The sequence below is a fragment of the Thalassophryne amazonica genome, chromosome 10, assembly GCF_902500255.1.
Source record: "Thalassophryne amazonica chromosome 10, fThaAma1.1, whole genome shotgun sequence".
NCBI lineage: Eukaryota > Metazoa > Chordata > Actinopteri > Batrachoidiformes > Batrachoididae > Thalassophryne > Thalassophryne amazonica.
In genome coordinates this window covers 6,661,509-6,678,555 of record NC_047112.1, presented here as the reverse complement: position 1 = coordinate 6,678,555, position 17,047 = coordinate 6,661,509, and the positions used below count along the sequence as shown (strand labels likewise).

The 17,047-nt window shown below is 46.8% G+C and overlaps 1 protein-coding gene across 3 annotated transcripts in view; it reads right to left on the bottom strand.

Moving 5' to 3' along the window:
• The window catches only part of gmds (GDP-mannose 4,6-dehydratase), a 357,438-nt gene extending 340,929 nt beyond the window's left edge, over positions 1 to 16,509 (bottom strand). For all 3 annotated transcript variants that reach the window (XM_034179366.1, XM_034179365.1, XM_034179367.1), the window contains exon 1: positions 16,285 to 16,509. In XM_034179366.1, the coding sequence (XP_034035257.1) occupies positions 16,285 to 16,371 (87 nt within the window). In that variant the 5' untranslated portion in view covers positions 16,372 to 16,509. The remainder of the gene's footprint in view (positions 1 to 16,284) is intronic.
• Between the last annotated feature and the right edge of the window lie 538 nt (positions 16,510 to 17,047).

Sequence of the window (17,047 nt, the reverse complement as noted above, 5' to 3'; positions counted from 1 at the left end):
CAAGAAGGAGAAGAGTGAGGAAAGCCACCAAGACAAACAGACAACCCAGAAGAAGTTACAGGCTCATGTAGCTGTGATTGGAGAAATTATACACAGTGCCAATTCTGCATTTTTGGTATTTTGGTATGACTGCCTCTCCTAGATGACATCATACTTATCTAATCGTTATCAGTGTGTAAAACCATGACTTCAAAACTTGTTTTGGTAAATTACATGGTTCCACAGGGTTCTGTACTGAACACTTTGCTGTTCTCTCTTTATTTAGCACCTCATAGACTGATACTGCAACATTCTGGAATTTATATGTTATTTGTTTGAATTCTCAGTGTCCAGGCCATCGTGGTGAAGAAAGAGCTGAGCTAGAAGGCGAGACTCGATTTACCAGTTGAATTTAGGTCTTATCCTCACCTATGGCCATGAACTTTGAGTAATGACCGAAAGAATAAGATAGCAGGTACATGTGGCAGAAATGAGTTTTTTTTCTGTCAGGTGTCTGGGCTTACACTTCAGGCCAGGGTGACAAGCTCAAACATCTGGCAGGGACTTGTAGTAGAGCTTCTTGGCATCAAAAGGAGCCAGCTGAGGTGGTTTGGGCATATGGTGACGATACCCCCTGGTCGCCCCCCTTGGAAGGTCTTCCAGGGACATCCTACTGGAAGAGGTCCCAGGGAAGACCCTGGATGCCCAGGAGGGATTCTATTTCCAAGCTGGCTTGAGAACGCCACAGGATCCCCCAGGAAGTGTTAAAGGACATGGCCAAGGACAGGGAAGTATGGGATGAGCTGCTTGGCCTACTGCCACCGCAATGTGGACAACTTTCAGTAAATGAATGAATGAATGTTTTAATTCCTATTTGTTTTATTGATGGATGTGGTGGCCTGAATAAGTGGTGACCCCAGGAACCTGGGCCCCCTGAAGTTGGACTTTGCTCCTGCGTAGCGCCTTCAGGCGACTTGTGTTGTAGTGTACAAAAATAAAACCACCCACCCACCTCACCCATTTAACTGCAGTGGGTATATTAGCTCTTCTAGTCCAAATATTTGGGTTGAGGCTTTGAGGCTGCGCCTGTGCCGCTCAGCTGTTAAGTGAATTAGTTTGACTTGTACTAATGACAGGTGAAGTTCCATGTTGTTTCCTGTTGAAGTGGAAGTAGCCCAACTTCACTCTGAGGAGGAATCTGCCTTTGAGGAGCCATCAGCAGTTATTATGAGCATCAGAGGAGAAATGTGCACGGATTCTTAGCTTTATGATTGTTATTGCTGGCGCTCGTACAGGCTTGATCCTGCGCAATCCTGGAAGGAAGCGAGGGGGGAATGAGAGCGATGGAGACACTAATGAGGTGAATTTCAAAGAGCTGAAGGCATCCAATCACAGTGCAGACCAGCTGGAGAAGAGGATTTACTTTCCAGCCTGTCCAGGATCATAAAACAGCACCATGGGTCCGGACCCTTGCTTGGTTCCACCTTGGCACTCAGGAGGTCTCCCATAACTCACAGGATCTCACCGAGTGACCTCAAGACTTCCCACCATGACATCAGTCAAAGAAATGCACACCAAGCAGCGTATCCCAAAATTTATGAACAGTAGTTAGCCCCCTGCCAACCCCATGGCTGGGGCCGCCTCACCCCCATTTCAAAGATGGTCCAACCAGACACCTGCAGGATTTCTGTATTCAACTGAATCAGCACCACCAGCAGATTAAAGATGATTTAACACTGTTTTTCTTTGACTCTCTTCAACGGTGGAGCAGGTATTTGAGAAGCGTTGCTTAATGAAGAAAAAGTGACATGCTGAAAATGAGCTTTCCAGACCAATTCTGGAAATGTTTAAGTACTTTCTCTTCATACCAGACAAAATTTCTCACATCTCCGTTCCTCATTTCCGCAAATGCAAATGTACCAGAGACGGCTTAGAGTCCAAGCATACTGGACTGGTGGGGACACACTGAGACCATCATCCGGGCTCGGTTTGGATTGCTCCTCGGAAAACTGTGCTGGATGGAAGAAAGAATTCAGAGGTTGATAAAAGCATTTTTTAAAAAGAAAGTGGGTGACAAGCTTCACAAATACCTCTTGGCTTTGTGTTTGTTGTGTATTACATTCACTCATTCATTCATTTTCTGCTGCTTATCCAAGTCCAAGCCATAGTGGCAGCAGACTAAGCATTTCATCCCACACTTCCCTATCCTTGGACAAGTTGTCCAAAACGTCCTGGAGGATCCAGAGGTGTTTCCAACCAAGATAGGAGATCTAATCGCTCCAGTGTGTCCTCCCAGTTGTATGTGCCTGGAAAATTCCATTTTATGGGAACAAAAGTCACAGATTTTTCACTGACTTTTCCTTAATGGAAGTTAAAAATTCCAGGATTATAATTTTGACTTCTGTCTTGCTTTAAACATTTTTCAATAAACAGCAATTGGGCAGCACAGTCTCGTTTGAGGATGGGCGCTAAGGGGGTTAAAATATGACGCCTATGACGTAATTTCTCTACTTCCGGGGACAGAAACACGGCACTTTCTATGAGTTTTGGGGCAAATTACACACAAACAAAGTGAAAATGCAAAGAAAAAATGACAATGCGGTGGAAAAGTGGACATGTGTTGCGGTTTGTTTATGACCTGGAGCTCAAACATGTCTTGGTGGTTTTGCGGGCGAGAGAACAGAGCTACTCTGGTTAGCTGTGTAGGCTAACACTTACCGACACGACTTCTCACATTTGCCTTGTCTCCCCTTCTCCAAAGGGAACCGAAAAAACTGCACTTTTCGCGAAGTGATTGCAGCCGAAAACAAAACAGTACATCATTTTCCCGCGTGAACTTACGCTGTGTATATATTGCGCAACGGGAGTGGCGGTCCCCATAAGTGGTCAAATCCCACATCAAGCCCTCAGACATAAACATATTATATTAATGTCATTTTAAAACAATGGCGTCCCATCTCCCCTCTCAGCCATCCTTTCTTCACCTTTTCATTTGTTTTTATTTTTACAACAATTGGAACATTTTGTTCAACAGTAACTGGAACATTAAGTTGGAAATTGTTGTGTAGTAACATGTGGCCATACAACGCCGACAGAACGGGTTCATCACACCGAAGACACATTAGTCACACGTGTGTACTTCAGTCTGAGGAAGTTCTCAGACTCTTTGCAGAGAAACAGAGAGGTCACTGAAACCATCTTTCTGCTTCTTCATGTCATCTACACTTCCTTGGCTTTCTGCCTCAAGGCATTTGACTTTGCCGTCAGTGTGAAGCATCCTGTCGATCCGGCTCGTCAGCATCTTTCATCACTGATTCATAAGTCTGCTCCAACTTTTTGAGCTCATGTTCTTCTGCAGCCCTCGTTCTCAGTTTCTTTTGACTGTCTAGTTCTGCCTTCTGTGCCCGCAGGTGGGATGACTGCAGTAGCCCTGGCGTAACCTCAGCGTCATAGATCACCATCCGTACCATCAACGAGTGGGTCTTTAGGTTTGGAGCAGGCAGATCGCTGTTGGAGATTCACGGCTGCCTGTCCATGTGACCGTGTTAGGAGGAGCTGCATTGCTTCATGCAACTTGTAGCAGTTCTGATTTCTGGCCTCGGGAAGCTGTCCAGTCGTTCTGTGTCAGCAGTGAAGCTCTCGCCCTCCACCTTTAACTGTCACTGAAGCAGCCCCAGTAATTCACTGAACTGATGTACAATCTCATGACATGTAACAGGAGAAATGCTCTCGCTCTGGAGGCAGGGGGCGCTACTCCCCTTTGGCTTCAGCGTCTGATATTGCACACAATAGGTATTCATGTTTCAGGTTACAAGGTTATAGGTGAATCACAGCTGGGTAAGACTTCCTTTTCCCCCCTCGTTTCTTAATGAAAATGTTGAAGTACTATTTAACTATTTATTATTTTAAACATAAGCATGTACCTTATAAGAGTGACAAGATGTGCTTAAAGGTGATTAATAGGCTAAATTCTCTCTGTATCATATTTATATCATACTCCAATCATTTGGGGCTGAGGGGGACAAAGGGAAGTCTTTCCCACAGCTGATACATTTACTAAAAGTACACTAAAGCTATACTACAAAGCCGCCGTGGTCATGCAGTCATCCAGTGGAATCAATTCGCTGTTTGATACAGACATAAGCCAAGAAAGTCAGACCAAACAAAATTCCCTTGCCTTGATTTGAGGAACTTTTCTCAAATTCCCTGAGTTTTTCCTGACGGGAACAAGGGGAAGTCATTGTCCAGGTTTCCCCTGATGTCCAGGTTGCCTGGGAAGCCTGTTTTCAAAAATGCATAACTCTGTCAAAAAGGGTCACAAATGTCTTTCATATTTGAGAGCATTATGTAGGATGACTGACAAAGTTTGTTCCGGAATTGATCCAGATTACAGATTTTGTGGCCATTTAAATTTAACATTGAAAAACCCATTTAATGAATATTTTACATTATTATCACTTACTGAGGCGTTGCTGGGCTGGTAGCATAGATTTACATTTACACTACCTGTCCATACCATCCCTGCAGTAACAGGCGGGTATCCCAGTACCTGCCCGCTGTGCATAAAGTGATGATGTCATAGCACGCGCAGCCCAAGACGATAACACGAAAAGGCGAGAAGTGTGTGTTGGTCCCAATATGGACATTCCGGATGATTTTATCATGATAGTACGACAATGAACAGCAGCCAAAGCAGCCAGCTTGATAAAGGACGCACTGGTGAATTTGGAGAGCAGCACAGTACCAACCAACATGACAAAAGTTAAAGTGAGACAACTTTTTATGTACGCGTTTGCTGGGTGTCGTGTGTTTTGAAATGACATTAAATACTGTTAATGTGATCCCACATGTTGTGTATCTCAGTAAGTGATAATGCAAATAACATGCAGTTGCATGACACGCACGACAACTGCATGTTATTTGCATTATTATATTTTAATCAAATGTGCCCCAAACACAAAAGTGAGGTGCAGACTGGTACTCACTATCGCTTGACAAAGTTTGATCCGGATCTGATCCAGATTGTGGATTTTGTGCCAGTTTGGTGTACATTTTGCATTATATCTCAAAAAGTGCATCAATCACTGTCATTTGCGACAATAAGATGCAAACTGTCACTCTCAGTGAGCAGACTAAGTTTGATCCCCATGTGATCCGTATTGCAGATTTAGCAGATATTTGATTTTAACATTGAAAAGCCCATTTGCATCAAGTGTCATGCTTAGTTATTATGTTATGGGGTAACATATGTCACATGTCATAGAATCCAATGGGCGTCAACTTTGTTTGACCTTTCGCAGACCAAACATTCAACACAGTCAAAATTATTCCATTTATTAATCCTATGAGCTCAACTAATAATTTGCATCACTTTTTACCAAAATTGGAGCAACTATAACTTTTGACCCGTGTACAAACTGAAACTGACCTTTGTCACCATTCTTGCTGTTTTTTCCCCATAACTCCAGAAGATTCAGTCACAGATTGTCCAAACTACCTTTTTGGGAATATTTATGAAATAATATGGTGTAGTTTTCAGTATGATTGGAACATCTTGTAATTCTGACCCCAGTGTAATTCTTCAATTGACCCCCACCTGGCTGCCTACTGAAAATTCAAGTGACCAATCATTTGTTTTTTTTTAAAGAGTAATGTCAAAGGAGTATTTGTGCTGAATTTGGTGCTTCTATCACCATTTACAGGATTGTTTCAGTTATCTACTGTACTATTCTGAAAAGCCACTTTAAACAGGAGTTTGACCTTGAAAGTTTTTTTCAAGGTCAAAGGTCTTTTTTTTTTCTACTTGTGTAATTGAAAACTAGTGTTGGCGGAGGTTTGCACATGAACATATCGCTATCATCATACGTATAAAGTATCGGCTGTCCAACGATAAGCATCATATTGAGTTTTGAGAAATTATATAGAGCCCTAGTATACAGCATTACTTTTCTTGCAGACCCATAAACTAAGCTCCCATCATCCAATCAAGAGCTTCAGGATACCAAGAATTTTCAAGCATTTCTTTCTAAAAAGTTTCATGTGCAGATTAAAAGAGGTTGTCCTTGGTCTTAGTGAGGTGACATTGTGTCCAAAGTTTCCTCTTGATACACAAACTCAGTCAGGATATTGTGCACGTACAGTTGTATGATTTCCATGATTTTCCTTTATAGATCATTGGCTGTTTGGATCCGCAATTTCAATTAAATACGAGGTCTGTGATGAAAAAAGCGGTCCTTTTTATTTTTTTCAAAAAATAAATGGATTTGATTCATATGTTTTTACGTCAGACATGCTTGAACCCTCGTGCGCATGCGTGAGTTTTTTCACGCATCGGTGACATCATTCGCCTGTGGGCAGGCCTTGAGTGAGGAGTGCTCCACCCCGCCCGTCGCAATCTCTTTGTCTGATTAGCCGCTGCGGACGGCGCGCGTCGCTTTATCAACATTTTTCTGGACCTGTTAGGGATATCCGAGTGGACACTATTGGAGAAATTAAGCTGGTTTTCAGGTGATGAGAGATTATGGGGTGTTTCTGTCGCTGTAAGGACTTCCCACGGAGCGGGACGTCGCGCAGCGTTTCCAGGCGCCGTCGTCGGCCTGTTTCGACCTGAAAACATTCTAATTTAAGGCTTAATTCACCCAGGACGTCGTGAGAGAACAGAAAAGATTCAGAAGAGGCCGGCATGAGGACTTTATGCGGACATTCCACTGTTTAAGGACATTTTGTAATGAAAGACGTGCGTGCACTTGTTGAGATTCGCCGAGTCGTCACGGAAATGACTCGGCGAATCTCAACAAGTGAGTAACTGAGAAATTGTTTAACAGCTTGGGCATGTTCCAACTTGCCCGTTAAGGTTTCCAACGGAGGTGTTTTTCCTGTCGCGACCACCCGCGGTCGGGTCCAGCCCTACATGCGACTCTGCCCGCACGTTCTTTCATTACAAAATGTCCGTTAACAATGGAATGTCCGAATAAACTCCTCATGCCGACTTCTTCTGCAAGTTCTCTGTTCTCTGACGACTTCTTGGGTCAACAGAGCCTGAAATGTGGAAGTTTTCAACTTGAAACGGCGAGACGCTGCCGCCTCGAAGCGCAGATCGCCGTCAGGCGCCGTGGGCCGTCCTTAAAGCGACACTACCAGACCAAAATCTCTCATCAGCCGTTAAAATTTTTACTGAAAACCAGCTGAATTTATCGAATGGTGTCCACTCAGTTGTGCCTTACAGTTTTGAAAAAATTTTGATCAAACAAAGCAGCAGTCTCTGAGCCATTCATAAACAATGAAAAAACGACGAGAGGGTGGGCGACTCCTCACTCAAAGACTGCCTACAGGCGAATGACGTAACCGACAGGCATGAAAAAAACTCTTGCATGCCCACGAGGGTTCAAGCATGTCTGATGTAATCACACGTGATTCAAATCCATATGGTTTTTGAAAAAAATAATAAGGTCCGTTACTTTTATCACAGACCTCGTATAACACATAGCAGACAAACAGTGATATTTGAGAAGTGAAATGAAGATTATAGGATTTACAGAAAGTGTGCAATAATTCTTTAAACAAAATTAGGCAGGTGCATAAATTTGGGCAACTCAACAGAGAAAAAAATACATCAATATTTAGTAGATCCTCCTTTTGCAGAAATAACATCTAAACACTTCCTATAGCTTCCAATGAGAGTCTGGTTTCTGGTTGAAGGTATTTTGGACCATTCTTCTTTAGAAAACATCTCAGGTTTGTTGGTTTCTGAGCATGGACAGCCCGCTTAAAATCACACCACAGATTTTCAATAATATTCAAGTCTGGGGACTGAGATGGTCATTCCAGAGTGTTGTACTTGTTCCTCTGCATGAATGCCTTAGTAAATTTTGAGCAGTGTTTAGGGTTGTTGTCTTGTTTAAACATCCAACCCCGGCACAACTTCAACTTTGTCACTGATTCATAAACATTGTTCTCAAAAATCTGCTGTTATTGACTTGAATCCATGTGATTCTCAACTTTAACAAGATTCCCAGTACCTGCACTGGCCACACAGCCCCACAGCATGATGGAACCCCCTCTAAATTTTACTGTAGGTAGTAAGTGTTTTTCTTGGAATGCTGTGTTCTTTTTCAGCCATGCATACCACCCCTTGTTATGCCCAAAAAACTCCATTTTAGTTTCATCAGTCCACAGCACCTTATTCCAAAATGAAGCTGGCTTTCCAAATGTGCTTTAGCATACCTGAAGCGACTCTGTTTGTGGCGTGTACGCAGAAAATGCTTCCTCTGCATTACAGTATCATACAGCATCTTCTTGTGCAAAGTGCGCTGTATAGTTGAACGATGCAGAGAGACAATTTCTACAAGATCATGTTGTAGGTCTTTGAAGCAGGTCTGTGGGTTGACTATGACTGTTCTCACCATACTTCACTTCAGTTTATCTGAGATTTTTCTTCGCCTGCCACTTCGGACGTTAACTAGTATTGTGCCTGCGGTCTTCCATTTCCTCATTATTTTCCTCACAGTGTAAACTGACAGCTGAAATCTCTGAGATAGCTTTTTGTATCCTTCCCCTAAACCATGATGTTGAACAATCTTTGTTTTCGAGTCATTTGAGAGTTGTTTAGAGGCTCCCATGTTGCCACTCATTAGAAGAGATGCAAAGAGGGTGTTGTGAAAAGTGTAGGAACACGGACCCACGACAGGGGGCGCAAATGAACGGACAATGGAATAAGCCAAATATAACAATTTAATGTTGTGAATGTGCACAACAGAGCAACAGACAACACAACTGAGATGAACAGTCAAATTAGTTACGGTGATGTGTGAGCAGGCTCGAGGATAGAAGACGCCCGTCCAGAAAAGAGCCGGATCCCACACGCCTTCCACTCTACCGGACCTGAAGCAATCCTGGAGCCACCAAGCGCTGGGTCCCCAGGTGGCCACTGCCTCCGGCTGTCAGATCGGGTACTGCTGGCAGGAAGAACAGACAGGTGATGGTGGGTGTGTGAACACCCAGCAAACAGTTCAACATAAAGGCGGAAAGCACCTCCACCTCTCAATCACAATTCTCACGGAGCTCGTACAGATCCTGAAGTCACACTAAACAGAGTCTGCAAACTCAGAATTAATGTCAGTCAAGCACAGGAGTAAAGACGTTACCACTGTATGGCACCAAAAAGGCTGAGACGTTTACTTGTTCGGTAGACGATTTCTCGGCAGTGAGGTGAAGATGCTGCACGGCTCTTATGGAGGTGTGGATGTTGATGATGAGTGACTGCTGGCATTGTTGATGAGTGACAGCTGCCACTCCCAGTTGCTCCGGCGCCCTCACGTGCCTGAAGCCCGCACTTCAGGCAGGGCACCCTCTGGTGGTGGGCCAGCAGTACCTCCTCTTCAGCGGCCCACACAACAGGACCCCCCCCTCAACGGGCGCCTCCTGGCACCTGACCAGGCATGTCCGGGTGACGGTTGTAGAAGTCGGCCAGGAGTGCCGGGTCCAGGATGAAGCTCCTCTTCACCCAGGAGCGCTCTTCGGGTCCATAACCCTCCCAGTCCACTAGATACTGGAACCCCCGGCCCTTACGACGGACGTCCAGGAGCCAGCAAACTGTCCACGCAGGCTCCCCGTCGATGATCCGGGCAGGAGGCGGCGCCGGTCCGGGGGCACAGAGGGATGAGGTGTGGTGAGGCTTGATCCGGGAGACATGAAAGACAGGATGTATCCGCAGCGAAGCTGGCAGCCTCAGCTTCACCGCGGCAGGACTGAGGACCTTGATGATGGGGAAGGGGCCGATGTACCGATCCTTCAGTTTTTGCGAGTCCACTTGTAACGGAATGTCTTTAGTCGACAGCCAAACCTCCTGCCCGGGCTGGTATGCAGGGGCCGGGGATCGCCGGCGGTCTGCATGGGCCTTGGCCCTCATCCGGGCTTTGAGCAGGGCAGAGCGGGCAGAGCGCCACACCCGACGGCACTGCCTCAGATGGGCCTGGACCGAGGGCACCACCGACCTCTTCCTCCACAAGTGGAAACAATGGGGGCTGGTACCCCAAACACACCTCAAACGGGGAGAGGCCGGTGGCAGACGAAACTTGACTGTTGTGTGCGTACTCGATCCAGGCCAGATGGTTGCTCCAGGCCGTCGGGTGCACCGAGGTCACACAGCGAAGGGCCTGTTCCAATTCTTGGTTGGCCTGCTCTACCTGTCCGTTGGTCTGGGGATGGTACCAGGACGAGAGGCTCACGGTGGCCCCCAGTTCCCTACAGAAACTCCTCCAGACTTGCGAGGAGAACTGGGGACCACGGTCAGAGACGACATCGGATGGAATCCCATGCAGACGTACGACGTGGTGGACCAGGAGGTCTTGAGTCTCCTGGGCCGTTGGGAGCTTCGGGAGGGCCACGAAGTGAGCCGCCTTGGAGTACCGGACCACTATCGTGGGGATGGTGGTCATGCCCTGGGACGGCGGGAGGCCTGTGACGAAGTCCAGGCCGATGTGGGACCGGGGCAGTGGGGCACAGGTAACGGCTGGAGGAGACCCTGTGCCCGTTGGTGGTCTGCCTTTCCCCTGGCGCAGGTGGTGCAGGCCTGGACATATTCCCGGACGTCGGCTTCCATAGACGCCCACCAGAAGCGCTGCCTGATCACTGCCACGGTTCTTCGCACCCCTGGGTGACAGAGAGCTTGTACCCGTGACAGAAGTCCAGGACTGCAGCTCTGGCTTCCGGTGGGACGTAGAGTCTGTTCCTTGGGCCGGTCCCCGGGTCCGGGTTCCGTGCCAGGGCCTCCCGGACGGTCTTCTCCATGTCCCAGGTGAGGGCTGCCACGATAGTGGACTCGGGGATGATAGGTTCCGGTGGATCTGACAGCTCAACCTTGACCTCCTCTTCATGGACCCGGGACAGGGCATCAGATCGCTGGTTCTTGGTCCCGGGGCGGTAGGTAATCCGGAAGTCAAATCGCCGAAAGAACAGTGACCAGCGGGCTTGCCTGGGGTTCAGACACTTCATGGTCCGGATGTACTCCAGGTTCTGATGGTCCGTGAAAACCGTAAATGGTACCGCAGCTCCCTCCAACAGGTGTCTCCACTCCTCAAGAGCCTCTTTCACCGCAAGAAGTTCCCGAATGCCTACGTCATAGTTCCGCTCCGCCGGGGTCAACCTACGGGAAAAATAGGCACATGGATGGAGAACCTTGTCGGACTCTCCGCTCTGGGACAGCACGGCTCCTATCCCTGAGTCAGAGGCATCCACTTCAACAACAAACTGGCGATTGGGATCGGGCTACACCAGAACGGGTGCAGACGAGAACCGACGTTTCAACTCCCTAAACGCGGCTTCGCACCGATCCGACCAGGTGAAGGGGACTTTAGTGGAGGTCAGGGCCGTCAGAGGGCTAACTACCTGGCTACAGCCCTTAATAAACCTCCGGTAGAAATTTGCGAAGCGGAGGAACTGTTGCAGCTTCCTACGGCTAGTCGGTTGGGGCCAATCCCTCACCGCCGCAACCTTGGCCGGATCGGTTGCGACGGAGTTGGAAGAGATGATGAACCCCAGGAAGGACAAAGAAATGTGGTGGAACTCGCACTTCTCGCCCATCACAAACAGCCGGTTCTCCAACAACCGCTGCAGGACCTGACGTACATGCTGGACATGGGTCTCAGGATCCGGGGAGAAGATGAGGATGTCGTCCAGGTATACGAAGACGAACCGGTGCAGGAACTCCCGCAAGACGTCATTAACCAATGCCTGGAACGTCGCGGGCGCATTGGTGAGGCCGAATGGCATGACCAGGTACTCAAAGTGACCTAACGGGGTGTTAAATGCCGTCTTCCACTCGTCTCCCTTCCGGATCCGAACCAGGTGGTACGCATTTCTAAGATCCAATTTGGTGAAAATTTGGGCTCCATGCAGGGGATGTGAACACAGAATCTAACAGAGGCAGCGGGTATCGATTACGAACCGTGACTTCGTTCAGCCCTCTGTAGTCTATGCATGGACGGAGTCCGCCGTCCTTTTTGCCCACAAAAAAGAAACCTGCACCCATCGGGGAGGTGGAGTTCTGGATCAACCCGGCAGCTAAGGAGTCCCGGATGTAGGTCTCCATTGATTCGCGCTCAGGACGAGAGAGGTTGTACAGCCTGCTGGACGGGTACTCAGCGCCTGGGATCAAATCAATGGCACAATCGTACGGACGGTGCGGGGGAAGAGCGAGCGCCAGATCTTTGCTGAAGACGTCAGCAAGATCATGGTACTCCTCAGGCACCGCTGACAGATTGGGGGGGACTTTAACCTCCTCATTAGCTGTCACACCGGGTGGAACCGAGGATCCTAAACATTCCCGGTGGCAGGTGTCGCTCCACTGCGTCACTACCCCAGATGGCCAATCAATCCGGGGATTGTGCTTTAATATCCATGGAAACCCCAAAATCACTCGGGAGGTAGAAGGTGTTATATAAAACACAATCTCCTCCCTGTGATTTCCAGACACCACCAATGTCACTGGTTGTGTCTGGTGTGTGATTAATAGGAGAAGGGTGCCATCTAGTGCCCGTACCTTCAATGGGGAAGGTAGTGCCACTAGAGGGAGCCCTACCTCCTTGGCCCATCTGCTGTCCAGCAGATTCCCTTCAGACCCCGTGTCCACCAGTGCTGGGGCGTGAAGGGTAAGATCCCCACAAAGGATCGTCACTGGGATGCGTGCTGATCTACGGGCTTTTCCCGTGTGGATGTTATGGCCCACCCTTAATCCAGTCTCTAAGGGCGGGTGCTGAAGTTTAACCGTATGGGGCAGTTTCTTTGTATGTGCTCATCAGAGCCACAGAAAAAACACTCCCCGCGAGCCAGCCTCCGTTGTCTGTCATGTGATTTTACTTTGGCCCTGCTCGTGTCCATAGCTTTCGTCAGCAGGGGGAGCTGTGGCTCCACGGAGCTCTCCGACTATGGAGCGTGGGGACGGCGGCACCCTTTCGGACCCGGAAGGAAGAGGGACGGCTCGTGCCCGGCCACGCCCTTCGCCCCGCTCCCGACGGTGTTCTTCTAACTGGTTGTCCAACCGTATAACCAGGTCAACAAGCCCGTCAAAATCCCGCGGCTCATCCTTAGCTAGCAGGTGCTCCTTCAGGACCGGAGACAGTCCATTTACGAAGGCGGCGCGGAGTGCAACGTTATTCCAGCCAGACCTCGCAGCCGCGATGCGGAAGTCGACTGCGTACTCGGCTGCACTCCGATGTCCCTGTCTCATAGACAGCAGCACAGTCGAAGCGGTCTCGCCTCTATTGGGATGATCAAACACTTGTTTAAACTCCCTCACAAACCCAGTATATGTCGTTAGGAGCCATGAGTTTTGCTCCCAGAGCGCCGTAGCCCAGGCGCGTGCCTCTCCTCGAAGCAAACTGATGACATATGCCACCCGGCTAGCATCTGACGCGTACATGACGGGACGTTGTGCAAAGACGAGCGAATACTGCATTAAGACGTCCACGCACGTCTCGACACAACCTCCGTACGGTTCCGGTGGGCTTATGTATGCTTCAGGGGATGGGGGGGGGGGTTCGTTGAATCACCACTGGAATGTCTGTATTTTGTGCTCGGTCGGCTGGAGGAGGTGCTGCAGCAGCGCCTGGAGTGCGCGCTTCCACCTGGGCGGTGAGAGCCTCCATCCTCCGATTGAGCATGACGTTCTGCTCGGTTACTAAATCCAACCGAGCAGTGAAGGTGGTTAAGATTTGCTGCAGCTCTCCTAACACGCCTCCTGCCGACGCCTGTGCACCCTGTGTTTCCATTGGCGGTTCACTCGATGGTCGACGCCCCTCGGGATCCATGACGCTGGCCGAGAAATCTTGTTGTGAAAAGTGTAGGAACACGGACCCACAACAGGGGGAGCAAATGAACGGACAATGGAATAAGCCAAATATAACAATTTAATGTTGTGAATGTGCACAACAGAGCAACAGACAACACAATTGAGATCAACAGTCAAATTAGTTACGGTGATGTGTGAGCAGGCTCGAGGATAGAAGACGCCCGTCCAGAAAAGAGCAGGATCCCACACGCCTTCCACTCTACCGGACCTGAAGCAATCCTGGAGCCACCAAGCGCTGGGTCCCCAGGTGGCCACTACCTCCAGCAGTCAGATCGGGTACTGCTGGCAGGAAGAACAGACAGGTGATGGTGGGTGCGTGAACACCCAGCAAACAGTTCAACATAAAGGTGGAAAGCACCTCCACCTCTCAATCACAATTCTCACAGAGCTAGTACAGATCCTGAAGTCACACTAAACAGAGTCTGCAAACTCAGAATTAATGTCAGTCAAGCACAGCAGTAAAGACGTTACCACTGTATGGCACCAAAAAGGCTGAGACGTTTACTTGTTCGGTAGACGATTTCTCGGCAGTGAGGTAAAGATGCTGCACGGCTCTTATGGAGGTGTGGATGATGATGATGAGTGACAGCTGGCGTTGTTGATGAGTGACAGCTGCCACTCCCGGTTGCTCCGGCGCCCTCACGTGCCTGAAGCCCGCACTTCAGGCAGGGCGCCCTCTGGTGGTGGGCCAGCAGTACCTCCTCTTCAGCGGCCCACACAACAGAGGGTAAACATTTGCAAATGGCCACCTTAAATACCATTTCTCATGCTTGGATTCACCTGTGTAAGGAGGTCAAGGGTCAATGAGCTTACTAAACCAATTCTGTGTTCCAATAATTAGTGGTAAATGTATTGAAATCAATAAAATGACAAGGGTGCCCAAATTTGTGCACCTGCCAAATTTTGTTTAAATAATTATTGCACACTTTCTGTAAATACTAGAAACTTCATTTCACTTCTCAAATATCAGTGTGTTCATCTGCTATATATTTAACTGAAATTTCTGATTCAGACAACCAATGATTTATAAAGGAAAATCATAAAAATTATCAGGGTGCCCAAACTTTTTCATACATCTGTATCACCCAGAAAGACACACAATGTCAAAAATCTCCTGGATCTCCGCACAAAGCATGGATGAAAAACAGAAAAAAGGAAGAGGCACTTGCACAATCCAGCTGTTAATGTGATGCATGCAGATGTGCCCGACCTGCTGCCAATCAAAGCAATAAACCTCATACCTCCACACAAGTCACACAGGTTCTGCCATCTGTCAGGACAATCACCGCTCGTAGAGCGCAAACCTCCACTAACACGTTTCCAATTCCACAAATTTTTATCTTGGAAAAAAAAAATTCAAGACCAAAATGCTTTTAGAAGTGACTTTTCTTAAACTAAAATATCATGCAAAATATAGACCAAATGGTCTTTTCAATGTTAAAATCAATCAAATATCTGCTAAATCCACAATACAGATCAGATATGGATAAAACTTAGTCTATTCATTGAGAGTGCCAGTTTGCACCTCATTGTCACAAATGCGAGTGCTTGAGGCACTTTTGATTGAGATACAATGCAAAATGTACAACAAATGTACAACATCAATATTAAATTAAAATGTCCACAAAATCCACAATCCGGATCAAATCCGTATCAAACCTTGTCAGGTGACAGTGAGTGACCGTCTGCACCTCACTTTCAAACTGAGAGTGATTGGAGCATGTTTATTTAAGATATAATGTAAAATATACATTAAATGTGGTTTTCAATGTTATATTTAATTGGCCACAAAATCTGTAAACTGGATCAGATCAGAATCAAACTTGGCCAGTTTATAAAGGATACCATCCTACACAACACTCTCACATATAAAAGAAATTTGTTTTTTGACAGCGTTATGGATTTTTTTAAAATTTGTTCAGTGTTACAGACAGGGGTTTTTCCAAGATTTTCCTAATTTTGCCCCTTTGGTCTATGACCTATGACCTTGATTAAACCTGCACCCTCTTTGCCCTTTCTGGAATCAGTTTGAAACCTCTGCTCTACAGTCAATGAATGAAAACTAGACCTTTAGGTTAATTATGAATGATTTATATAATTTAATGTTTGATATTCTACACTGTCACTTACATTAAAAAAATTAATCAAATGACCTCCACTATCTCTCTGTGGGATGATATTGACAATAATCACAACCAAACAAAAAAAACATCAAATGACAGACAATCAGTAATATATATTACATCATTAGTTATGAACAATTTAATACAAAATGTTCAAATGTGGGAGGAAAATGTGCCTTTTTAATTATTATTGACTCATAGAATGTGATATAAATACAATATATATGTTTTTTTTTTAATCACCACGTGAGGACTGTCACACTTTTAGTCAATTTAAAAGCCATCACAAAGAAGGCTTTGTGACCTCACAGTGAGGAACGTCACGGACTGACGTACCTGTCCGGTGATACCGGTGACCAGAGCCACTTTTCTCTGCTTCTCGCCGTTTGTCGCGCAGCTGGACGGCTGGTTTTTCTGCTCCATGTCTGACTTTTTTGAAAATCTGCTTCCACAAACACCCGAAAGAACCGGTAACTGAACGCGTGCAGGTTTTTCGTCTAAAAGTAACCGAACCTCTTCACGGAATCCGCAAACACGAACCTACTAAACGACGTAGCAGGAAAGACTGGAAACCAGCCAATCACTGCGCAGCTAGCACCATAGACGTAAACCGAAGCAGAGCAAGCCGGTGAAGGGGGGGGGGGGGGGGGGGGGGGGGGAGAACAGCTACGACCGCCATCTTGGGTGGGTAATAGAATGAAGTCCCACAACGGGGAAGTGTTTTTTTTTATGTTTACACTACAAAAAGTATCAGAAACGTTTAATCATCAGGTCATACAGCCGGCGGCATGCTGTTGATCTCATTTTGCATTAATAATTCATAATTCATTTTATTGTACGTATAAATAACTATATACAAAGTATACTAAAAGCACACTACATAAAGTGATACAAAAGGACACAATGTTATGTTAAAAAAAAAAACCTTTATTGCAGATCAACAGCAGCTCTAACTTTGAGTTAATTCGTCCTGAGATCCACAAAACTAAAAGTGTTGCAATTTCTACTTTTTTCATTAAATAAGGGTCAAAGTGATCAAAATTAATTGAAATATTGAATGTGGTAAATATGAACGCAGTAAAACATAGATTGTGATAAA